The 25070-nt window shown below is 48.4% G+C and overlaps 2 protein-coding genes across 2 annotated transcripts in view; one reads left to right on the top strand and one right to left on the bottom strand.

The window, feature by feature from the left end:
* The first annotated feature begins 3137 nt into the window (after window positions 1-3137).
* Window positions 3138-10039, top strand: LOC128353009 (corticoliberin-like). The gene is made up of 2 exons (XM_053313654.1): window positions 3138-3250; window positions 7892-10039. The coding sequence occupies exon 2, from the start codon at window positions 7894-7896 to the stop codon at window positions 8335-8337; it is 444 nt and encodes a 147-aa protein (XP_053169629.1). The 5' UTR covers window positions 3138-3250; window positions 7892-7893; the 3' UTR covers window positions 8338-10039.
* LOC128353008 (tripartite motif-containing protein 54-like) overlaps window positions 10012-25070 on the bottom strand; it is a 30702-nt gene continuing 15643 nt past the window's right edge. The window contains exons 5-10 of the mRNA XM_053313653.1: window positions 20689-20922; window positions 18591-18613; window positions 18150-18274; window positions 15867-16126; window positions 14155-14370; window positions 10012-10559 (exon numbers count right to left, since the gene is read on the bottom strand). Of these exons, the coding sequence (XP_053169628.1) occupies window positions 10458-10559; window positions 14155-14370; window positions 15867-16126; window positions 18150-18274; window positions 18591-18613; window positions 20689-20922 (960 nt within the window). The 3' untranslated portion in view covers window positions 10012-10457. The remainder of the gene's footprint in view (window positions 10560-14154; window positions 14371-15866; window positions 16127-18149; window positions 18275-18590; window positions 18614-20688; window positions 20923-25070) is intronic.

Raw genomic sequence — 25070 nt, 5'->3', positions numbered from 1 at the left:
CGTTCCTCGATCCAGGCCAGGTTCTAGATTAATTACGGTTTTCGGCCGCTCCTAGTCTGGAAGTGGGGCAGAAAAACAACAAGCAGCAGGAGACTAGAAAGCAGTCTGCCTTTTCTTTTTTTGCTCCCCCCCCCTTTCTCTAATCAAAACATCTTTCATCAAACTATTCTTAATTATACGCCACTGTCTGGTCCTTGGGTGCCACAACTCTTTCCTCTGGATTCGACTCTCCCCTTCCACAGGAAGCTCTCTCTGCCACCCAAAAACATTTCCCTAAGTGTTGCCCATGCACAGTCCTCAAGGACATGCTTTCAGATGTCACAGAGGGCTTCCTAGGGAAGGGGAGGCCACCAGTGGAATCTGCCCCTTCTTGCTGCATGGGTGTCGTTAGCCTGCTGCTGCTCTCGCGGCACTGATGCTTCCTTGCTCTGTAAGGCAGTCAACATATGTGGAGCACTTTATGAATCTAAAATGAATCAAAGCGGCATGAATTGCTTTCATCTAAGAACCATTCTAGTTCTCTTTTCTATTCTCAGGAGCCACCTCAAATGCAGTATGTTTCTTCGCATACAGCCAGGATGTATGCGAAGAAATGAATCCAGAGTTTGGGAAGGGCTGGAACGTCTTCCTTATGTGGGTGGCAAATAATGCATTTATCGGAGGGTAATCCACTCTCCCCCAACCACTTAGCTGCAGAGCGGAGAGCAGGGAAGGGGACCCTCTGCTTAGAATTTCTGGAGTTTAGTTCCACATTGTGCAATGGAGTCGACTACAATGAAGGGATCGGTCAAGAGGGCTCGTGGACTTATTGAGCACCTTCCATCTCACCCTCAGTTATTTGCCTGTGAAATTTGTGTGCTGCTGCTCTGTATCTTACAAAGATGTTGTGAGGACAGAGGCAATAGAGAAATGTATTTATTCACTTATTTGTTTGTTTGTTTTTACATTTATATCCCGCTCTTCCTCCAAGGAGCCCAGAGCAGTGTACATGGATATGCTTATCCTCACAACAACCCTGTGAGGTAGGTTAGGCTGAGAGATACATGACTGGCCCAGAATCATCCAGTGAGTTTCATGGCTGAATGGGGATTTGAACTCAAGTCTCCCTGGTCCTAGTCCAACTACCTAGTCCAAATTGTGTTATACACCTCTCTCAGACTTGAGAGAAGCTGGGGATATGTGCCCTCTCTCTCTCTCTCTCTCTCTCTCTCTCTCTCTCTCTCTCTCTCACACACACACACACACACACACACACACACACACACACAATCTCTCTCTCACACACACACTTACACCAACTTTCCTTGCAAAAGAAAAGAAAAGAATGAAACCAGTGGTGTAGTGCTGCATGGACAGGCGGGGGAGACAGTTTCCCCCTCCAGGGTCTCAGCAGGGATGCAAAGCTCTTGGCTTTCTACATGGAAATAATGTGCTGTTCTTGCTATTCCAAACATTTATTACCATTCTCCCTGTCTTAAGAATGTAGGAAGCTGCCTTGTACTGAATCAGACCATTTCCCCATTAACTCAGCATTGTCCACAGTGACTGGCAGCGGCTCTCTATGGTTTGAGGAAGAAGTTTTTCCCAGCCCTACCTGGAGATGCTGCCAGGGACTGAATCTGGGACTGTCGGCATGCTAGTCCTATGGTGGACTAGTGTCAGGACATCCTGAAACAAATGACTGGGGATGCCCACAGAAATACGCTGGTCCCTTCCAAATGGCCTTGGAATGCATTGAATTTCCAAATGGTCAACGGCCATTCAGAAATCCCAGGCACTCCTATGGCCATTTGGAAAGAATCAGAGCATTTCAGTGGGCATTCCCAGTCATTCATTCTAGTACATTCCCGAGAGTCTCCATGAGCTTGACTTCTTCAATCCCCCCGTTTAGGCTGGCGGCCGCCCCCTGAAAAGCCCCAAGACCCCTGGCGCCCCTTCCCTTCCCATACACAGGCGCGCCAGGGGTCTTGGGGCTTTTCAGGGGGCGGCCGCCAGCTGAGATGGCAGGATTGAAGAGCCAGGCGGCAGGGACTGGGAGCTACCCTGCCGCCCGATTGCAATTGAAACACGAGGAGGAAGCTGAGCCGCGCGCCGCCGGAGGAGGGGGAATGAAGCAGGCGGCAGGGAGGTATGACGCCCGCTTACTTGAATAAATACGTCAAAATTCTTGAGGGGGTGAGTAAAGCCCCCCCTATTCTTTTTGGAACCCCCCACCCGAACCAAAACCACCCCGTGTCCGGACCGGTCTGGAGGCCTTTAGAATGGCCTCCGAACCGGTCCGTGCACATGCCTAGCCTACACTTCTGAATTGGCAACTACATCACTGAATGGAAACTGGTAAGTGTGGAGTGAACTGCCACTCCTAACACGGAAAATGCCCTTGCATCTTATGCCCACTTAAGCAAGCCCTACTAAAACAACATCGTGGGCAAATGTGCATAGGGCATTACAGCTGCGCAGTGCAATCCGCTGTGTTTGCACTGAGAAGGGAAGTGCCAGCGAGTTCAATGGGACGTTATTCCCAAGTCAGTCTGCATAGGGTTTCCGCCTTAAAAACCGAAGCCGTAGACTCTGTAGGAGAGGGTGCTGGGGACCAGGCAAGGGCGTGAGTGCGAGCTTACCACGCTTATCTCGAGGAGGTGGGTGGGCGGCAGTGCAAGTATCGAGGACCAAACTCTTCCCGGTTCCTTGGCCCACCCTACACCCCACTTCTCTCTCCCTCCCCCCACCCCCACCCCCTCACTGGGAGGTCGAGACCCCAGGGGCAACTCCTCCGTGCCGAAGGTCCGTCTGAGCAGAAGCAGGGGCCAACTTCAGCCTCGTTCCGTCCGCGGCAGCCCAGCCAGCGGTGGGGATTTCAGCACCACGGGCAGCGCCCGCGTCTGCATTACCGTATTTGCCCTACTTTATTGCCGGAGTCGGACGGTTTTAAAACCGAGTGCGGCTCTCTTGGATCAGCAACTTCTAGCGAAGGTTCCTTGTTCCTCGCCCCAAAGCGGGCTGCGAGAGACCGACGTCACTTTCCCCGGAGCCGGGAGCCTCCGCCCCATTCTTCTGCCGGGGGGGGGGGAGGGAGGGAGTGCGGAGGAAGCCTAGAAGTCTCCCCGCTATAAATAGCTCTGCCAACTCTCCTTGGAGCCGAAGTTGGGTGGCAAAAGAGGGTCCCAGCCTAGGCAGCAGCACTAGGCAGAGGGGTAGGGCGGAAGAGACCTCCGGAAGACTGCGCAGGCTCTGGAAAGGAGCCGTCCAGGTAGGCGCTGCCGGATCACCTGGCAAGCCACGGATGGGGTGGGGAGTTGGAGCCTCCCGGGCCAAGAGGAATCCCCGGGGGGTGGCTGGGTGGGCTCCCTTGGAGCAAGAAGGGAGGAGCTGGCCTCGCGTCGCTTTCATGCCAGCTGGTGGGAGCACAGAAGCTTGTTTGCAGCTGGAGGGAAGAGGCCAGGTACCTGGCGGGGGGGGGGAGAGAAGGGGGGAGCGCCTGTCCTTTGTCCGAGAGAGAGGCTTCAAACTCAGTTTGCAGTGCAAAGTAGGGGGGCGGGCGGGACAGGACTCGGGGTTCTCCCCTTCCCTCCCTCCCTCCCTAGAACGGACTTCAAAACAAAGTTGGATACTGCTTGGGGCAGGATTCAGGAAGGGCATTCTTTTACACACACCCGCTCTGGGTTTTTCTCCGGTCCCTGTAGTTGGGTTTAAATGGGGATTGGACACATCCGTGGAGGAAGGGAGGTCTAGCAATGGCTACGATATCTAAATAGAACTCCCATGTTCCATAGGAACACAGGAAGCTGCCATAGACTGAGTCAGTCCCTTGGTCCATCTAGCTCAGTATTGTCTTCACAGACTGGCAACTGCTTCTCCCAGGTTGCAAGCAGGAATCTCTCTCTTCTCAGCCCTATCTTGGAGATGCTGCCAGGGAGGGAACTTGGAACCTAGATGCTCCATCCCCTAAGGGGAATATCTTACAGTGCTCACGCATCAAGCCTAAGGCAGTCTAGCTCTACATACCAGGTACTGGGGAGAGCTGCTGAACTCATGGCCTGATCGTGGGTTTCATGACAGCCACTGAAAGAACCAGGACAGTGGTGGGCGCTTAACCTGGTGAATACGGGCCCTACCAATGACCAAAAAGAGACAGAATCGAAGATAACATGTTGGGTAGGAGGGATGTTTTCTAGGGCAGTCAAGAATAGTTGGTCCAGGAGTGGTGGAGAATTATCAGAGTCTAAATGACTGGGGGTGGGGATGTTAGGAAGCAATAGTTTTTCTCCCAAATCATAGCATGAGCCTTGACTCACTTGCTTGAGCTGGTCAGATTGTGCTTCTGAGCTGCTCTTGGGTTGCCAGCATCTGCTGTGCAGGGGTTTCTCTTTGCTTGAGGCCATCACCCAATACCATTTTATGTTACTGTTATGCTTAATGTTCTTTACTTTTTGATATTTTACTCTGTGGCACGTGAGGTGGTATAAATAAAGGTATAACCCTATTTTGGCTTTCAGATGCATCTTCTCTCTCACACACACAGCACATCAGTGCCTGTTTAGCCACAAGTGCAGAGTTTAATAATACAAAGTTCAATGTCTTACTTTTAAAGTGTACTTTTGTACCAGTTTTAACCTAGAGTAAACCAGCTGTAATATGGATGCTGCATGAAATTGTTTTAAAAGGAATGTTATCTGAAGCATAACCTTAACAGAACCAGGATTAGTCCCTTATTGCAGTCTTTCAGTCCATTATTGGTATCCAGTATCTATGCAGGTATCTAGGCAGGTTTATGCAGTCTTCTTACATATAAGAGGGACGGCTTTTTATTTTGCCACACAAAGAAGCAAGCAAAGAAAGTAAAAACTTTAAAATAACAACAAACCAACGCCAGATGGTCTCACAAGTGGGTAAGTCAGTTGTATATCCTGTGACAGTTTACTTATTGGTTTCACGGAGACGCTATGGTCTGGTATCTATGACTGAGATCCAGGTCAATGCTGCGCTGGACTGGTGCAGTGAACAAGGATGCAGCCACACCAGGAGGTCGTGCAGCCGAGCAGATGCTCAGTATTGCTCAGCCTCTTTCTTACATGCTCGGCCGGCTTGTGCCAGTGCTGCCTTTTCACAACAAGGAGAGCAGATGGCTTTGCATCATTCCCTGCATCGTGCGTGGTCTAAGGAAGAGGCTTCACAGCAGCAGGTGCACCACCGCTTTCCCAAGCCTATCCTGTTGCAGTGGCACAACACTGGTCTGGAAGGCAAATGCCCAACTTAGTGGAACGAGCCAGCTCGCCATCCTCCTGGCACTAGTGTGACATGTTTGCACTAGTGCTGCATTAGTCTGGATGTCAGCCAGTAAGGGGTTTTCCCCCATGGGGAAACCAGCAGCTCTAGGGTGGTGGGGTGTGGGAGTGGTTTCAATTCAAGAGTCAGGCTAGTCAAGGGACTGTCTAAGAGCCATTCAACCGTGAAACCATCTGCTTCACAACAGACTCTCCTGCACTGAAGAGGAGGGTGGACAAGGAGACCGCGGAGGTCCCTTCCACCTTTAACATTCCATGACGCCTGGCTGAAGCCCTGGGGAGCCTCTGCAGATTCCGGCTAGGCAGGAGGAACAGCCTAACTGTAAGAGCTGATTGACAGTCTCTTGTGCGCAGTGGTAGGTCGTGCTCTGGAGGTTTTCAAACAGAGACCGGAGGGCCATTTGCCTGGGATGCTGTGACAGATTCCTGAACTGAGCAGAAGGTTGGACTCAAAGACCCCCAAGGCCCCTTCCTGCTTCTTTCTACACTGCCCTCTTCCGGACTATCTGTAACATTAATACCATCATCCCTTGGGGATGATGTTTCCCGAAGCAGTTCAGCTTCTGTCGGATCTTCCCCAGGGGTCAGTTTAGAAGCTGTTCTGTGACCTTTTTGATGTTAAGTCTGGTTCCATCTCAGTTCAAAGGGAGCCTCTCTCTCTCTTTTGTATGAACCTGTTACATAAATAATGTGTCATGTAGTTTAAAAACAATAGAGGTGTGCAGAACAGGTTCGAATCAAACCTGGCTCGGTTTGAACCAGCCCAGTTCTACCAGTTCCAACTAGAACCATACCCCCCTTTCCCAAATAATGGGGTCCAGTCCTTACTGAACATCTGAATCAGGCCAAACCGGTTCAACCTGGTTCATCTGCACAAACCAAACTGCCCCGCCAGTTCTAACAAACCAGTTCACGGACCGGTGGTTTGGTTTGAATTCTGCTCAAATTTGAACTGAACTGCATTTTTCATTTCATGCACACCTCTAAAAAAACAACAGCTGTGCCTTCATACACACATATGCAGCCTTCTTGTGTTCAGCCAGACCTGTTGCTCTGTTTGTCTACCAAATGGCTACAGCTCTCCACAATTCCAGGCAGAGAGGGGTCTTCCACAGCCCTCTTGCTCAGGATCCTTTAATTGGAAGTGTCAGGGACTAAGCTTGGAATGCTGCCTATGTCAAGCCTGCTCTGGACCACTGAGCAATGTATGGCCTCAATCAAATAACCTCAAAATATAGTCAGTGCAGATCCTGGAGTATTTATTTCAATTTGGTTCATCAACGGAGGCAAGAAAGTGCCTGTGTGAAGGAAACGTTTGGGACTGGGGGGTTTGGGTCCCCAGACATTGTTGGACTGCAATTCCTATCATCCACAGCCCCAATGGCAGAAAGCCATTGTGACTGAGGATGATGGAAGTTGTAGTCCAACTGTATCCGGGAGCCTAAGGTTGGGAACCCCTGGAGTAGACCACCATTCAGGGGGTGTTTACATGTTACAAAGCTAGTGGCTTCATTCCTCCGTATTGTTATGAGTTGGGATGCAGGTAGATTAAGCAGCTAAAAGTTTAGTTGCATCCATAAAGGCCAGCTTTAGCCAGTGAGGCAGGTAGGGCATGATGGACTCTGTTATGGCACCAAGAGCGTGAGGAGCCCTCCCAAGAGAGAGATCCACTTGGCTCCAGATCTGCTTGCTTTTCAGCAGGCAAGCAAACTCTTCTGAACACTTAAGGGGTTTTCCTCAGCCCTCTCTTGGAGATGCTGTCAGGGAGGGAACCTGGAACCTTCTGCATGCAAGCAGGCAGGTGCTCTTCCACTGAACTACAGCCCCACCCCCTAAGGGGAATATCTCACAGTGATCACACATGGTCACCCATCCAAATGCAAACCAGGGTGGACCCTGCTTAGCAAAGGGGATAATAATGGCTCCAACGAGGTACATAAGAATATAGGAAGCTGCCATATACTGAGTCAGACCATTGGTCCCCTGAGCTCAGTATTGTCTACACTGACTGGCAGCAGCTCCCCAAGGTTGCAGGCAGGAAGCTCTCTCAGCCTTATCTTGAGGAGATGCCAGGGAGGGAACTTGGAACCTTCTTCTTGCAGATGCTCTTCCCAGAGCAGCTCCATCCCCTAAGGGGAATATCTTACAGTGGAACACAGGAAGCTGCCATATACTGAGTCAGACCATTGGTCCCCCGAGCTCAGTATTGTCTACACTGACTGGCAGCAGCTCTCCAAGGTTTCAGGTAGGCATATCTCCCAGCCCTACCTAGGGAGATTCCTGGGACTGAACCTGGGATTTTCTGCATGCAAAACAGGTGCTTTTCCACTGAGTTATTACGACTTGCTCATCAGTCAATCCTAAACGACACTCTTTATAATATGTTGAGGCTGAGCTCTGCTTTACCTTTGGGGCTGAGGGGTGTTCTAAAATATAATATCAGTGGGTGCATGTGCAGATTCCTAGCTTATTTTTATTACCTGTTTGAGATTATTAGCCACTTTGAATATATTTTTAAAAAACAAACAGAAAAGCAGGATAGATAAGTTGTGGTGAAACGAATGCTCTGGGCTCAGAGGTAATGCCCGTGCTGGATTCTCCCCCAGGCATGCAAGCAACCATGATGGCCCAGATGGCATCAGCAGCCTCCTTCCTCATCCTGCTGTTTCTCCCGCTGAAATCCTGCCTGCCTTCAGAGTGGCCACGGCCAACTGTGCCACATTTCCTTCCCATCCGTGGCCAGAGTTGGGAGCAGTGGCTGAGCCGATCAGAGTGGGAGGACAAGCGCTCAGCACCTCCAGTCGGCCTGGATGAGGGACTTTTCCAAGACCAAAGACCCAGCCAGTCCTGCAAGCCATCAGGGTCCACATTGATCCTTCAGAGGGAGAGAGGGGAGCGATCGGCTTCTTCCAGCAAAAGACGCGACGGCCGCCCTAACTCCCTGGACTTGACCTTTCACCTTCTCCGAGAGTTCCTGGAGATGTCCCGGGAAGAGAGACTTGCCCAGAAGGCCCGTAGTAACAAAATCCTTCTGCATAATATAGGCAAATGAGGGGGGGTGCAGGGGGCAGGGGAAGGAGCTGTTTTTTAATTGTAAAGTTTACCCTTTATTCTTGTGCAGTCGGTGGGAGAGCTTGTTGTGTGATACATCTTAATCTTGTGTCCGACGTAAGGTCTCCCTCCAGAGAACAGTTTTTTAAACTATCCCTTTGGAGCAGCACCTGTTAAATGCCTCTGCCCGGTGATGCAAGGGAACATGGTTTGCTAGAACTCCTGTCAGGTTTGCTTGTTCATTCGTCCATTCATTCATTCGATCATTCGATCATTCATTCATTCATTCATTCATTCATTCATTCAATAGCAGTGCCACTCAGCCACCTATCCCTTTACAGAGGAATGTTAAGGCAGGCAGGATTCTCAAACCTGGTTCCCAGATGTTGGAGTATAACTCCCATCAGCCCCAGCGACAGGGGACATTGTGGCTGGGGATGATGGGAACTGTAGTCAGACATCTGCGGAGCCAGGTTTGAGAACCCCTACCATAAAGGATTTTCTGGCATTCCAGCACTGTCCTTTTTTACTGCACAGGTCTGCTCATTGGCAACCAGAAGTGTTTCTGCTTCTGAGCCTCACAATCCACATGGCAGGCTTCATTTTACATAGATGATCTACATAAGAAATCAAGGCAGCAGCTGTTGTCCCACAATCTAAGATGTGAATTATCAAGAGAGGATAGCATTGCCAGCTGACCAAGTAAACCAGTCTAGTCTGCTCCTGTGCTTTTGACAGCAGGTTGGTGTGCAAAAATCACAAAATGAAGCTTGTTACAGCAGGGAAATAGCAAATATCTGTAGATTAAGCTGCCGTTAAAAGGCAGAGTAGCTGGTGCTGATGAATAAGTTGGCAACCCAGGCACAGGGTGCCCCCTGTCATAGCATTACATGTTCATCATCCTCCAAGGATCTCGGGACAGTATAGATGGTTCTCCCCTATTTTTTTTTATCCTCCCCTATACTTTTATCCTCACAACAAACCTATGTTGAAATATAGTGACTGTTCCAAGGTGGTAATGTGGGGATTTGAACCCAGGTCTCTCTGGTCAAAGTCCAACACTCTAGCCACCACACCCCACAAACTCTTGTATCTTCATCTCTTCATTTTCAGGGACACTCTCCCAAGCTTCTAGTTAGGCATTACAATATACAAACATGCCCTGTGCTGGAACGGAAAATCCACAGTGACCTTGCAAAAAGCATCTAAAACTGCCTGTTTGTAACTCTTCTTTTAAAAAGGGAAATGTGGGTTTTCAGTTTCGACACAACGGCCTTGGGGGGGGAGCTTTAAACGCTTCTTGTGGCTGGCAACCAGTCGAGAAGCAGAGGCCCTTAGATGGCCCTAAGTGTTGTGAGCCATCACTGAGCCTGTGACTGAATGATCCCGCCAGAAATGTACAGCTTCCGTACGTCTCGTTCTTGGATGCTGCTGTACACAAGCCTTGTATTTCTTCTCCTGCTTTGAGTGCACAGAGTGTGAGCCTCGCAATTTGTGTGTGTGTGTTTTAGAATGTGTCAACTGTGTCACGGCTTTCCTTACCAATGTCTGTTTTGCAACAGTTGAGTCCACCTGGTCCAGATGTGAACCGATTAGTTTAATTGCGTACAGATGTTTGCTGTCACTCTCCAGTGGATCAAAGCAACCGGCAAACTTGACAATGTAAGCTGCAGTGTTCTGAATAAACTTTATTTTAATAAGTCTGTTGCTTTCTAAAGCAAGGTTAATAAGCAGAGGGGAGGCTCTCCGTTGATAACAAACCACATGTTTCCAACCAGTTGTGCCAATTGGGAGATATTTGCATACACATGTTTAACCGGCGTCAGCTAATCTGACTGTGATATTAAGAATTTTGGGAGGAGAGGCGGAAGTGGAGGAGAGAACTGAAGGGGAGACAGCCCAAGGAGAAGAATGAGGAATGCCGAGGAGTCCTTGAGAGCTTGTGACTTGGCTCACGTGCTTGAGTCAGCTGGAGTTCTGTTCTGTAGGTTCTGCATCTTATTTGCTCCTCCCATAGACTCCACGATTGATTTATGGGCTGCATGGCAGAAGGCTGTAAGGAGATTGTCAGCGGAGAGTGGGAGAAACAGGGAGCTCGCTTCACCGTTGCTCCAGCCTGCCTTAATCGTGTAGCCAAAGGGTGGGATTGAAGCAGCTGCTAAGGAGAGGTTCCGTGATGGCCTCACTCTGCCATCTGTCAGTGGTGGGACTGGATGCAGGTGCCTGGAAAAAGCAGAAGGGTTGCATCAGTCAAAGCAGCTTCAACAGGCAGTAGAAGGGAGGAAGTGTGTGTGTCAGAGCTCCTGCAGATGACTATCAGCCACTGGGGCTAGGAACGATGGGAATCGTAGTCCAAAAACAGCTGGAGGGCCGAGGTTGTGCAGTCCTGGTCTACACTGGCTGGCAGTGGCTCTCCAAGCTTTCAGGCAGGAATCTTCCCCTGCCCTCCCTGGAGATGCCAGAGTAGGAACCTGGACTTCTGCAGGCAAAGCAGATGCTCTACTAGCAAGCGACAGCCTCATGCCCAAAGGGCATCTTATGGCTCTTGTACAGCAGATAGTGCTCACATGGAGTCACCCATCCAAATGCAAACCAAGGTGAACCCTGCTTGGCAAAGGAGACCATTCATGCTTGCTGCAGCAAGACTGGCTCTCTAACCCCTCTTGCAAGGAAGTGTGGGGAAGCAAGTTGGGTAGGGATAGGGAAAGCTGATAGCAGGCCACAGGAGAGTAATAGAAGCCATTTTGTTTGTTTGTTTGTTTAAAAGAAATTATACCCCAGCCCTCTAGTGCACTACTGCTCGGGGCGGCTCACAACAATAAGATAGATACAAGATACAATCTATATATTTAATTCTCTTAAATGTACCCGTCACTAGTCCCATGCGTGGGAGCTCTTGCAAGAGTTCAGAGAGCTGCCGGATAGCGACGGGGGACAGGTGGGGGGAAGAAAATGGCGGCCCAGGACTTAACAGCGGTGGTTGGCCGGGAAAACAACAACGGCACTGGTGGGGGGAGAAGCAGCGGGCCGGCTGGCCAACCAGAAAGCACCTGGGGGGGGCGGTGGAAGCAGGCAGGGGAAAGAAGAAGCGGGCCAGCCAGAAAGCAGCGGGGGGCGGCGTAGAAAAAGGCAGCATCGGGTGGGTGGGCCAGCCAGAGGCGCAGATGCTCTGCCCAGCTAGTAAAAGTAATAAAATTAACTACATTAAACACAATAGTTGTCAGATTAAAAACCATAATCATTTTTATTTTCAGCTAAAAACTGAAAATTATAAAAAGTTAAAGAACCTACCAGATATAACAAAAAATAATGGAGCATTAAAAAGCCTCCTTAAATAGTTGTGTTTTAAGATGTTAAAAAAAGAAAAAGTCACGTGGCATTGCTGCCTCCACAATCCCTCCATCTACACATTTGCCTGTTGCCTGAACATTTTCAACAAACCTTGAGACCCTGAGGACTAGAAACTTAATTTTAAAAAAACCCCTCAGTGCTGAGACTTTGAGACACACACATTTTGTACCAGACAACTGCACCAGTATACATATGGCATCGCAGACAATAAATCGCCCTCCTCATGAGGAGCTACTATGATAATGTGGCTCAAGCCCTGGCATGGGGAGACCCAGGTTCAAATCCGCCATTCAACCATGAAGTTTGCTGTCACCACTCTTTCAGTCTAACCTACCTCTCAAGATTGTTGTGAGGATAAAGGGCATGGGGAGAAACATTTGTGCCATGGAGGGAGGGTAGGATTTTTAAAAAATGTAATGTAATAATAGTTTTCATCAAGAAGATTCCCAGACAATATTAGTGTTTAACCCACTGCCATAAAAAGGGCTGCTCTCATAGAGACAAACTATGCAAATGCCTAGAATACCAGAATTCCAGAGGTACCTAGTTCAGGTACTATGAAAGTGTCTCTTCCTGCTCTCTGATGGAAGAGGTGCATAGAGGAAGCAAGCATAGCAGCCCTTGGGCTCACATTTTTTTCATATTTCACCCAGACTGTCCTGGAGAATGCTGCCTCCTGGGGCACCATGGGTATTCAAGATGGCACCTGCACCAACACATGCAAAAACTATGTAAGAACAATTAGCAGAGATAACTTAAAAAGCTAATTTTTAAGTTATCTTTAAAAGAATGACACAGGTCTCAGGTGGTCCCAAAATGAATGAAACTGTAAATATCAAAAATCAATGGGGTTCTGAAATGAAAGGGGGGTTGGGTTTTTTTTTGGTGTGTTTTTGTTTTTTTTTTGCAGCAGGTGCTCTCCAAGTTGGATCCCCGGATGTTGTTGGACTACAACTCCCATCATCCTGGGCATGCTGGGAGTTGTAGTCCAACAACATCTGGAGACCCAGCTTGGAGCGTTCCTGATTTGGGTGCACACTTAAAGAGGGGCTTGCCAGTCTTTGCTGTCACATCAGCACCCTCCCACTCTCACCCTCGAAATAGCTTGGAGCGGAGAGGCAGCAGGCAATCTCCCAGCCAGGGACTGGCCACCACTGGACCTGCTGTTCTGCAACAATGAACAAGTATCAAGCACCTTCAGACAATTCTCTGGGCTCCCAAACGCTCTGTAAGAATGGAAGAGAATCCGGAAACATTGCTTCATCCTCATTCAACAGAGGATGAAAGGTGTGGCTCCTGCTTGAGGCATTGTGAAGAAAAGAACAGAGGGGCTAAGAATAGATGTGCTGGGAGCCAATTACAAGGAAAGGCAGACCCGACAAAGTTTCTGAACCAAGCAAGGAAAAGAAAGTTTGATCACTGCTGCAAAGGGCACAATGTAGTCTCTCAATGGGGTCTGAAGTGAGGGCATGGAAGAGCCCCAGGTGGTTATGATATATGTCTGGGGTGGCCAGCTGGAGTCTCTCCAGTTTTTCTCCCCCTCTCACAACACTAGAGCCAGGGGTCATCGCATGGGACTGTCAGGAAATTTAGGAACTACAAAATGAAGTATTTTTTCACCCAGTGCATAATCAGTCTATGGGATTCTCTACCACAAGATGTGGAGACAGCCAACAGCCTGAATAGCTTTAAGAGGGGTTTAGCCAGCGTGGTGTAGTGGTTAGAGTGCTGGACTAGGACTGGGGAGACCCGAGTTCAAATCCCCATTCAGCCATGAAACTAGCTGGGTGACTCTGGGCCAGTCACTTCTCTCTCAGCTTAATCTACTTCACAGGGTTGTTGTGAGAAGAAACTCAAGTATGTAGTACACCTCTCTGGGCACCTTGGAGGAAGAGCGGGACATACATGTAAAAATAAATAAATAAATATATTCATGGAGGACAGATCTATCAATGGCTACTATTCTGGTGATTATAGGCCACCTCCAGCCTCCGAGGCAAGAGGCCTCTGAATACCAGTTGCTGGCGAGTCGCAGCATGAGAGAGGACATTTCCTCAGCTCTTCCCTGTGGGCTTCTCAGAGGTATCTGCTAGGCCACAGTGTGAAACAGGATGCTGGACTGGCTAGGCCTTCGGCCTGATCTGGCAGAGCTGTTTTTATGGGAGAATCCTACGAAAGGGTAGGTAGGAGACCCAAGACTACAGATCAAGGAATATTGCCCTTTATGTGCAAGGGACCTGAGGAACCGAGCAACTCTTATCATTCATGTTCAAACTGAGCATGATACCAGAAGCAGCACACACAAGGAGACATACCCGAAACGCCTGGTACTATTGAGACACACCTTTTCATAGGGGCCTCAGCACCTCTGCTCTAGTGAGCTGACCCCATTCTGTTTCTCATAGGCATTTCAGTGAATAGTACAGCAGTGACCACAAACAGCATCAGCCTGTTTGACCTGACTGACCCGACTAGGAGGAGAAGCCATTCTGTTTAGGAGGAGGGCATTCCCAGCTTCGCCATCTATGCTGCTGCTGAGTCCACCACCCTCTTCAGTCTCAGCTGAGCTGTCCATGGTGCTGAAGGCTTCTCCAGAAGCGCCCTCCATTTTGGGTTGTCGCAAGGCACCCTCTGTCAGGGATACAGATGGATCAGAACCAGTGACATGGTGCTCTCCATCCAGCTAACTCAAAAACAGAGAGAAAGAGAAGAGAAAAGAAGAGAACATGAAAGACCACAGCAAATCTAGGTTTCTTCTAAAAGAACCAGCCCTTGGGTCCAAAACTGCAACATCTTTAAAAGCAGCTATCTAGCCCATGAGTGGATACCATTCAACCCAGGGGTTCACAGACTTGGGTCCCCAGAAACTGTTGAACTACAACTCCCATAATCCCCAGCCACAATGGCCTTCAACCATTGTATGCTGTGGATTATGGGAGCTGTAGTCATAGCAACATAAACTGCCATACAATGAGTCAGAACATAGGTCCAACTAGCTCAGTTTTGTCTACCCAGACTGGCAGCGGCTTCTCCAAGGTTGCAGGCAGGAGTCTCGCTCAGCCCTTTCTTGGAAATGCCAGGGAGGGAACTTGGAACCTACATGTCCTTCCCAGAGCGGCTCCATCCCCTAAGGGGAATATCTTACACTGCTCAAACATCAAGTCTCCCTTTCATATGCAACCAGAGCAGACCCTGCTTAGCTAAGGGGACAAGTCATGCTTGCTGCCACAAGACCAGCTCTCCTCCCAATAACATCAGCGGACCCAAGGTCGAGAACACCAGTTTTAACTTGTTTTCAGCTTATAATTTTTAATGCATTTTTAAATAGGGAAAGCAATGCAGAAACGGAATCACACCGAGATAATTGTCATTGGCTTGTACATGATTCAGCACTGCATAAGCACTGAAAGAGCTGTCCTGAGGGACCATGGGAAGATCAGGAAGCTGGGTATACAGTAAGACGGATAGGCTGGGAGGGGTCAGGGCACGGTGGCTCACCCACCTTCTGTGCAAGGATGGGAACATCTAACGCCAGGTAGCCCACAAAGCCACCTGCACAGTACACCATTCAGTGTAACCCACGAAGCTCTGATGACTTGCAGAAGGACATCCAGACAATAAACAGCAGCTCCAGCTGACTCAAGGGAGTCAAGGTGCAGAGGGAAAGCAAAAGGTATGCCAAAGATCTATAGGGGAGAGGCTGGATTTTGCCTTGGCTCGGTTCCCCCCCCGGGGCCCCCAGATGCTAGACTACAACTCTGCTCATCATCATTACAGAGAAGGCAAAGGCCATTGTGGCTGGCTGGGGGTGATGGAAGTTATAGATCAGCCACATCTGGAGACCAGTCTTCCCTCTAAGAGGGATTCCCAGGTGTTGTGGGCTACAGCTTCCAGAATCCCCCAGATGCAATGGCTTTTGCTTGGGGGTTCTGGGAGTTGTAGTCCACAACATCTGGGAATCCCTCTTAGAGGGAACATGGCTGGGGGACCCAAGGCTGAGAACCCCTGGCTTAGAAAATGAGAGGGCAGCTGCAATAACAAGCAGCCAGCCCCATAATTCCAGTCCCCTTAAAGGAGAGGAGTCAGGGGGAAGCCTAGACCTCCCACTGCAGCCTCCAGCAAAGCAGGCTCTATCTCCCTCCCCACCACCACCGCCATTGCTCTAGACCAGCATCTCACCTGCTGGGTACCCCACAGCTGGCCCTCGGTCCCAGACTGAGCTGGATCGTGGAATGCATCCACCTGAGCATCTGCCCCATGGGCAATGCCACTCAGCGTCTCGCTCGCCAAGAGAGCTCTTGCCCGGGGCTGCTCCTCTGTCCCAAAGGCAAAGGGGTCTTCAGGGCCCTCCCCAGCAGCTGCCCCATATTCTGCCAAAGAGTCTTCAGCCTCCCCACAGGCCCCACCTTCCTCTGCCATGGATTCTGGCTCTTCTTCCACTAGGAAAGGGAGAAATCAACTGAAAGAGAGCTCTCCAGAAGAAATTTAACATTTTTTATGTATGCAACCACGGCGGCTAGGATATTGTATGCGCAGAAATGGAAAGACACTCAAATGTCCTCAAAAGAAGACGGGTTGATAAAAATTTTGGAATATGCTGAGATGGCAAAGCTTACAGCACTTATAAGAGACAAAAATTTGGAATGTTTTAAAGAAGATTGGGAACCATTTTTGCTTCACTTAAATAACTATTTTTCTAATATGGACTTTTCAGTAGGGTTTGAAACAGTAATAACAGCAGGTTGGGTTGGGTAAAATTGAGTAGTAGTGTGGCGTATGTATGTTTTGAATTATTATAGCAATGGTTTATATGTATAGTAAGCGTAAACCACGCAGATAGGTAAGCGGGAAGTCAATATTTACTTATGTGTAGAAATGAATGTGTATAAGTCAATAAAAATTTAAAATGCAAAAAAAAAACAAAAAAAAAAAAAACGGGAAGGGAAGGGAGAAATCACTGCAGACAGATTCAGCAGTATGATCCCAGGCATGCTTTCAGATGCACAGGAACTCTTTTAGCCACCACGGCTCATACAGGGCGCACTTTTGGATCCTTACTGTATGCATCTGCCTGTTTGGAGCTGCTGGGATGAGTACCAGGAACCCCAGCTCTCTGCCATGATTGCTAGGCCATCATGGGTTCCCAGGTGCTGGATTCAGTGCACCAGCTGAAGACCTCAGTGAAGTAGCCCATACATATAGGGGAAGCCATAGCATGAGGGTTCCAGGTTCCATCTCTAGCGAAAAGGGCTGAGCAGCAGGTGATAGGTGAAAGTCCCCTACCTGAAACCCTGGAGAGCACTGTGCCCTCTAACAGGGATTCCCAGATGTTGTGGACTACAACTCCCATGACCCCCCAAGCAAAAGCCATTGCAGCTGGGGATTCTGGGAGTTGTAGGCAACCACATCTGTGAATCCCTGTCAGAGGGCACTGTGCTGGAAAGCCATGGGCTGATCTCACAAACCTCTTCTCCAAGGCCTCATCCGGGCCGGCCAGGCCTTTCTATCTTGGCCCATAGCCAATTGGTCACTGCTGCAAAGAGCACTACATCTGTCTCTCAATGGGTGCAGGCCTTGCATGCAGAAAGGCACCAAGTTCAATCCCTGGTATCCTTTGTCCAAAGGAACTGAAGTAGTAGCAGGGCTGGAGAAGGTCTTGAAGAGCTGCGAAGAGGCCCAGCTGAGAAGAAGAAGCTGGCCAGGGTCTCCAACTGCAGCCCTCCTGCAGTGGTTGGATGGTAACATCATCCGCAGTCACCGTGTCCAGTTGCCAGGAATGATGGAAGTTGCAAGCCAACAAATGCAGGAGGGCTGCGGATTGGGTGCAATGAACAAATGGGCTTGATCACAGGCCTGCTCAACTTAGGCCCCCCCATCTGTTTTTGGACTACAACTCCCATAATCCCCAGCAACAGTAGCCAATAGCTGGGGATTATGGGAGTTGTAGGCCAGCATCTTCAGGCAGGCTGAAGTTGAGCAGCCCTGATTCTAGTATAAGGAAACTTTTATAGGTTTATGCATGTTCAACAAAAAGGGGCAAGGTGCAAGTGCATCATTCCACCCAGTCTTGGAATCCCCCCCTCCATTGACTGTTCACCATGAGTCAGCATATGAAAGCGGTTATGCCAGCTCATGGCAGGGGAGGGGGGCACTGAGCTGGTTTAAGTCCATTATTGCCACCTAGTGGCGCAGTGGGGAAGTAACTTGCCTAGGGAGCAAGAGGTTACCGGTTCAAATCCCCGCTGGTATGTTTAACACCTGTATCGGGCAGCAGTGATATAGGAAGATGCTGAAAGGCATCAACTCATACTGCGCGGGAGGAGGCAATGGTAAACCCCTCCTGTATTCTACCAAAGACAACCACAGGACCCTGTGGGCGCCAGGAGTCGACACCGACTCGACGGCACAACTTTACCTTTTTATTGGCAATGGGGGCTTCTAGAGGGGTCTCTCTGGCCTCACCTTTGATGAAATCCAGCTGGTAGAGGACTCGTTCCTCAGCATTGAAATCCACTGTGTAGTGCTCCATGTTGTCATATCCCGACTCCAGGGTGTCTGGCTTGCAGTTCTGGGTCATCTCAGCAATCCTAGGGAAAGAAAAAATCAGAAACATCATGTGCCAAGTGATTTCACTTTTTCAGATCAAAAACAAAAGGGCGGGGTGCAGGGGAAGTGTCAAGATGAGCCATTTTTGGAAGGGCGGTATATAAATCCAAATAAATAAATAAAATAAAAATAAATCAAGATGTGGTGCAAAAGACAGGGATTTCCAGACGCTGTTGGACTACAACTCCCATCACCCCCCAGGCACAATGGCCAAAAAGATGGTGGTAGTTGTAGTCCAACAATATCTGGGGACCCAAGGTTGGAAATCCCTGCAATAAGACAATGCATTATACTTACTTTTGGATGAGAAGTTTTGAATTCTGATTGAGGAGAGAAAAGAAATAAGGGGAATGAGAACTGAACAACCAGGATATTTTAAAGTACTAAGAACACCATTTTGCATTTCTGCTTCAGACTTGTGTCAGAAAATGTTTCACTGAAATTGTTAATTATACTGGAGAGGAATTTCAGAAGCTAGAAAGTGCAGAAGCCAATTCTGAGCAAGATTGCAACGCCCCAGAGGCAGGAGTCAGAGCCCAGCATAGCAGAACCAGAACAAATTATGCATAATATGCAAATATATGCTAGTCTGCATGATTTATACAGGTCACAGAATACAACTTTTATGGGCACATGCAGAGGCGCTCTTATACATCCGGGCTGAAGACCAGGGCCTCCACACCCCCTGCCTCCTCCCTCCGCATCCTCTTTAGTCTGTCCCGGCTGGTGTGGTCGCATTAAAATGTGTTTAAAATACGGTGTTAAAAATTGTCTGTGTGTTTGGGGATAATGCTTAACTTGCATTGACAGGGCTCTCAAGGCCTTTAAGTCCAGGCTCCAAAATTACCTAGGTGCACCTCTGGGCACAAGACAGGAACAGGGGCAGAGCTACCCTTGGGCAAAGGGGTTCAAAGAACCCTTTAAAGGCAGGGAGAGTTGCTCCGACCCGCGCTGCCCAGTGCAGCAAGGACCGATCTCCCTCCCAAATGGGGCCATGCAGCCCCATTTGGGAGGGAGACCACGCCCCCTGCATCTGATGTCAGACATGGGGGGGGAGACAGGGGGCCACGGTGGCAGCTGAACACAGACCACTGCCAGCCTCCCTCCGCCACTGGACAGGAACATAGGAAGCTGCCTTCTACAGAGTCAGAGCATTGCTCCGTCTAGCTCAGTACTGTCTACACCAACTTAGGCCCCCCAGCTGTTTTTGGACTATAACTCCCATAATCCCCAACCACAGTAGCCAATAGCCAGGGATGATGGGAATTGTAGGCCAACATCTGCATGAGGGCCGAAGTTGAGCAGGCCTGGTCTACACTGACTAACAGCAGGTTCTCCAAAGTTGTAGGCAGGAATCACTCTCAGCCCCAGCTGAAGATGCTGCGAGGGACTGAACCGGGGGCCTTCTGCATGCAAAACAGATGCTCTACCACTGAGCGATGGCCCCATTCCTGATTGGGATGCAGAACTGTTGCTATTAGCTGCCATGATGCATGATAGCTCCGTAAAACTGTGACCTGGGGCTGCTGTGCCCTTCAAAGCAAGACATGATACTGTTAAGAAGCAGCATTGCTGGACTCAGTGTCCCCACCGATATTTTGATTGCAACGATGAGGAAACCTACAGAAATGCTGCTGCCACATCCACCGCTTCAGAACAGGATTGGGGCTTGCTTTGGAGTCCGCCCCAGCCCCAGGGTGTGGCATCATGGAGCTGTCACACAAAAGCATGGATCTCAGTCACATCTGTACTTTGGAAGCTGCCTGAAACAGAACCAGACCTTTGGTCCAAATCGCTCAGTATTGTCTACTAGCAGCGACTGTCCCGGATTTCAGGAAGAAGTCCTTCCTAGCCTTACCCGGAGATGCTGCCAGGGACTGGATTTGGGACCTTCTGTAAGCAGAGAAGATGCATTTTCACTGAGCTACGGCTCCAGGGAGAGAGCTTTGTATGCCCACAGTATTGGCACCTGGGAAAGCCCCCTCTCTGCAATGTTAAGAGAGCTGCTGCTGCCAGCCAGTGTAGACACTGCTGAGCTAGATGGACCAATGGAATGTCCCAGTATAAGGCAGCTTCCTATGTCTCCTGTCTGAAGCCCCTGGAGAGATGCTGCCAGTCTGTGCAGACAGTACTGACCATGTCTGACTCAGTAAAAGGCAGCTTCCAATGTTCATAGGCGTGGAAGTTGATCTTAGGATTCTTCTCGCTGACACACTAATTTTCTATGCCCTGGGAGCTTTCTTTTCATGGCCAGGCATTCAAACATGTGATTCCCTGCCTTGGCGCCTGGAAGAGCTGCACCAGATTGCCCTGATACTGCTAGTCCAGAAGCTCCAAGACCCCTGGCCAGCCAGCGTGTGAGCAGGAGAGCCAGAGCAGAAGTCAGGAATTCCACCTGCACGAAGACAGACATCTGGGGCTCCTCCATGGACTGCAGGGCTGCGTCCACCAGCTTGGAGGAAGATTCAATGTGGTCAGCACAGGCTTTGCTAAGGGATTTCAAGTGCTGGGTCTTCTCCTCCTGCTCGTAAATGATCCTCTGCAGCATGATCTTCCGCCTCTCCTCCAAGATGGCACACATGCGGTCAAACTTCTCGCAGAGGGCCTGCTTCTGAGCTTTGCAGTTGTCCTGTCCCACAAAAAAGGGAGAGCTTAGCCTGCGTTCGATAGCGCTGGGGCGGGGGCTTGTTTGGGGCCAAACTGCACCGGAGGCTAAAAGCAGCATTTGCGCTTCCGTGTTTCACTTCTTCACATTAAAACAACAGCCAGTACTGGCACCACTTTAGCCCTCGGACTTCAGACATCATCCAAAAGGCACTCTACAGGAGTGCCTGTTCTGGACAGGGTCGTGCTCCCCCGGAAAAAGCAGGTCCGTAGTCTGGGAGTACTTCTGGACCCAAAACAATCCCTGATTTCTCAGGTTGATGCAGTGGCCAGGAGTGCTTTCTATCCGCTCCGGCTGATTCACCAGCGAAGTACAAAGTGCTGGGCATTACCTATAAAGCCCTTAATGGCTTGGGTCCAAGGTATTTAAGAGAGCACCTTCTTCATCAACCCCACCGTCTCTCAAGATAATCTGGGGAGGTCCGGTTGAGGTTGCCACCAGCTCGGTTGATGGTGACTCAAAGCCGGTCCTTTTCTAGAGTTGCCCCGGGACTCTGGAACGCGCTTCCTAATGAAATTAGAGTTTCTCCTTCTCTGGATGTTTTTAAGAAGGAACTAAAAACAAACCTGTTCAGTCAAGCTTTTAGTTTATAGTTTTAAAGTTTGCGTTTTTATTGTATTTTAAATTGTTTTAATTATGTTAACGGTTTAATGGTTTTTAATATTGTGAATCACCCAGAGACTTTTTGTATAGGGTGGTAAAAATGCATTTTGTGCATTATTGTTTAGCACATTTAGTATAAATGTACTAAATAATAAATAATAAATCAAAAAGGGCTGGAAGTCCTGCCTGACTCTGCCAATTATCCCTGTCAGCACCCTGCTCACGGTTAGAGTGGCATTTGTCTGAAGAGGAGGCCGGCTGCTGCATGTATAATCAAGAGGCTCATGCCCCCCCCCATGATGGTATCACCCACAATCCCAGATGCCGTATTCGCCTATTCACATGATTGCCACTCTAACCATGAGCGGGATGGCTGATAGGGCTGGGATGGAACTTCCAACCTCCTTTCAGACCATCTACTCCTGCAGAGTGCCTTTGGGTAACGTCTAAAGAGGGCTTTTCAGTCTCTCTCCTGCAGCTAAACACAGCTTCAATTGAGCTGGCGGAGTGGTTTTCATTGAGATCACAGTCCAAGGGGGAATCACATGCCCCACCCTCTTAATATTATTTTATTATTTTATTTATTTTTTATTCTTTACATTTATATCCCGCTCTTCCTCCAAGGAGCCCAGAGCGGTGTACTACATACTTGAGTTTCTCCTCACAACAACCCTGTGAAGTAGGTTAGGCTGAGAGAGAAGTGACTGGCCCAGAGTCACCCAGTATTTGGCTATTTGGGAAATATTGGAAAATTCCCTCTAATGAAAGGTTGTGCCCATGCAACTCTGGTGTGGTAGAATTGGTAGAACATGTTCTTTTAAACTGTAAGCTTTATCCAGAAATACAAAACTTCTAATTACTCCACTGTGGTTCTCTTTTCCTGGTCAATCTCAAAGAAAAAATGCCACCTTTCTGTTTGCAGAAAATAATACCGGATCTTCCCTATGGCCGCTCCAAGGCTCTGGAATGCACTCCCTGTCAAAATAAGAGCTTCTCCATCTCTGGCTGTTTTTAAAAAGATCCTTAAGACACACCTGTTTTCTAAGACCTTTAACCAATCAATTAATTTTAAATTGCTTGTTTTAATATAATTAAACTATTTTAACCTGCTTTATATTTTTCGTATTTTAAATTATGTACACTGCATAGGGATACACATATCAGACAGTGTATAAATATGAGAGAGAGATTGAGAGAGAGAGAGAGAGGATACCAGAATCACATTTAAGGTGGCTAAATTTTGTGCTATACCTGTTAAGAACATAAGAACAGCCCTACTGGATCAGGCCCAAGGCCTATCCAGCCCTGCATCCTTTTTTACACAGTGTCCCACCAGATGCCCCTGGAGAGCCCACAGGCAAGAGGTATGTGCATGCCCTCCCTCCTGCTGTTGCTCCCCTGCAACTGGGATTGAGAGGCATAGTACCTCTGAGGATGGAGGTGACCTATAGCTAGTAGCCATTGATAGACCTGTCCTCCTTGAATTTGTCTAAGCCCCTTTGAAAGCCATCCAAGCTAGTGGTCATAGGAACATAGAAAACTGCCATATATTGAGTCAGACCATTGGTCTATCTAGCTCAGTACTGTCTTCACAGACTGGCAGCGGCTTCTCCAAGGTTGCAGGCAGGAATCTCTCTCAGCCCGTAACTTGGAACCTTCTGCTCTTCCCAGAGCGGCTTCATCCCCTGAGGGGAATATCTTGCAGTGCTCACACATCAAGTCTCCCATTCAGATGCAACCAGGGCAGACCCTGCTTAGCTATGGGGACAAGTCATGCTTGCTACCACAAGACCAGCTCTCCTCTCCTCAAGACCAGCTCTCCTCTCCTCTGCCACGGGATGTGGTCATCACCACATCCCGTGGCAGAGAATTCCATATCTTAATTGAAATAAGTGCATAATTAATCTAAGACAAGATTTGTTTATAACTAATTATTGGAACAGGAAGATTTAGATTTTAGGTAAATAGATCCTAATAGATTCTAGTAATCTGTATAACTGAGAAGTTTTGTCATTTCTTGAGTAGATGACTGTGATTGCTTATATTATTGTTTCTGGTCATAGATTGAAATAAAGATGCCTGACTGCCCCCTCTTAAGAGCAAAACAGAAGCACAAATAATGGCCAACATCCAGATTGTGTAAACTGTAGGAGAAAAGTGGCAGTTCAACTCCCATTAGTAGAGCAGAGCCAATTTAGCGAGAATTCACCCAAGCAAGGGGTCTGGAGACAATTCTTTTAGCTTGAAGAACAGGCCACAGGAGTGCATAACATGGAGACCAGCTCTGGCCTGTGAAGACTGCTGGGGCAGACCCACTCCTTCCTTCCAAGGAGTACAGAAAGACCTGTGTGTCCTGAGAGGAAGGCAAGAAAGGAGGCACCCAGGCCAGGGAGCTCTTGTCCTCAGCTCCGGAAAAGACCAACAGCCTCTGGTGGCTGTTGCTGGCGTCTATCTTATGTTTCTTTTTTAGATTGTGAGCCCTTTGAGGAAGGGAGCCATTTCATTCATTCATTCATTCATTCATTCATTCATTCATTCATTCATTCATATCTATGTAAACCACTTAGGGAACTTGTTGAAAAGCAGCATATAAATATTTGCCGTATTCGTATATTTGCAGGAAAAGTTCGAAATAGCTTACGAAACTAAACATCAGGGAAATACCACATTATTTGAAAAATCTTAATAATTTGATTTCACTCTTTCTCCACTGCAAAAACCAGAATGATAAGTAGCAGCATTTTCTAACATTGATCCCCTTGTAGTAAATTAGTACAGTTCAACTACTCCCCTGTTTCCCCGAAAGTAAGACCTAGCAGTAATTTCTGATGTACCGCTAATTGCCCTAGTGCATTTTTTGGGGCTAAAATTAATATAGGACACTGTCTTATTTTCGGGGAAACACGGTCTCTAAATAGTTCAGCTGCTCTAAATAGTTAAAATACTAGTCTAAATACTCTAAATACTCTCTAAATAGTTCAGCTACTCTCTAAAACAGTGCATACACACACACACTCCAGGATAGTGAGATTCTTTCAAAACTGCATAACAGGTATTCTTTCTGCTAGAGAAAAAACAACATTTAAAATGAACATTTTTGTGTACACAAAAACCCATTAACAGCAATTTTAAAAGTATCTGAATCCCACCTACCTGCTCCCCCCCCCCCAATTCTACTTAATTGTCTTCATTTTTGACAAAAGGCTTTTATCCACAGTCAGCTGAGGGGGTGAGGTGAGGTGGGGTGGGGAATTAAAAAAATCAATTCACAACTTGGTGGGCTTTTCCCCCCACAGTACTTTCAGAAAGATTTGAATCATCCTGAATCACACAGTGAATGGCGTAATAATTCAACAGCTAAAGCAAAGGTTTTTAGGTTAGGGCTACTTAATTCCGCCACCTGTTTATGCCCCACTCTCAGACAGATCCTCTGGGCTGACTATCAGATATCTCTCTGCCAAAATCTTACCCCAAAAATGGTGGGTTGGTGAGGGTTTTTTTTTAATGAA

Source organism: Hemicordylus capensis, chromosome 4 (assembly GCF_027244095.1).
Source record: "Hemicordylus capensis ecotype Gifberg chromosome 4, rHemCap1.1.pri, whole genome shotgun sequence".
In the NCBI taxonomy this organism is placed as follows: Eukaryota; Metazoa; Chordata; class Lepidosauria; order Squamata; family Cordylidae; genus Hemicordylus; species Hemicordylus capensis.
This window is presented reverse-complemented; position numbering and strand designations above follow the sequence as displayed.

Bases quoted from the DNA above. Each gene is read 5' to 3' on its own strand.
- LOC128353009 (XM_053313654.1), top strand. From the start codon at position 7,894: ATGCAAGCAACCATGATGGCCCAGATGGCATCAGCAGCCTCCTTCCTC.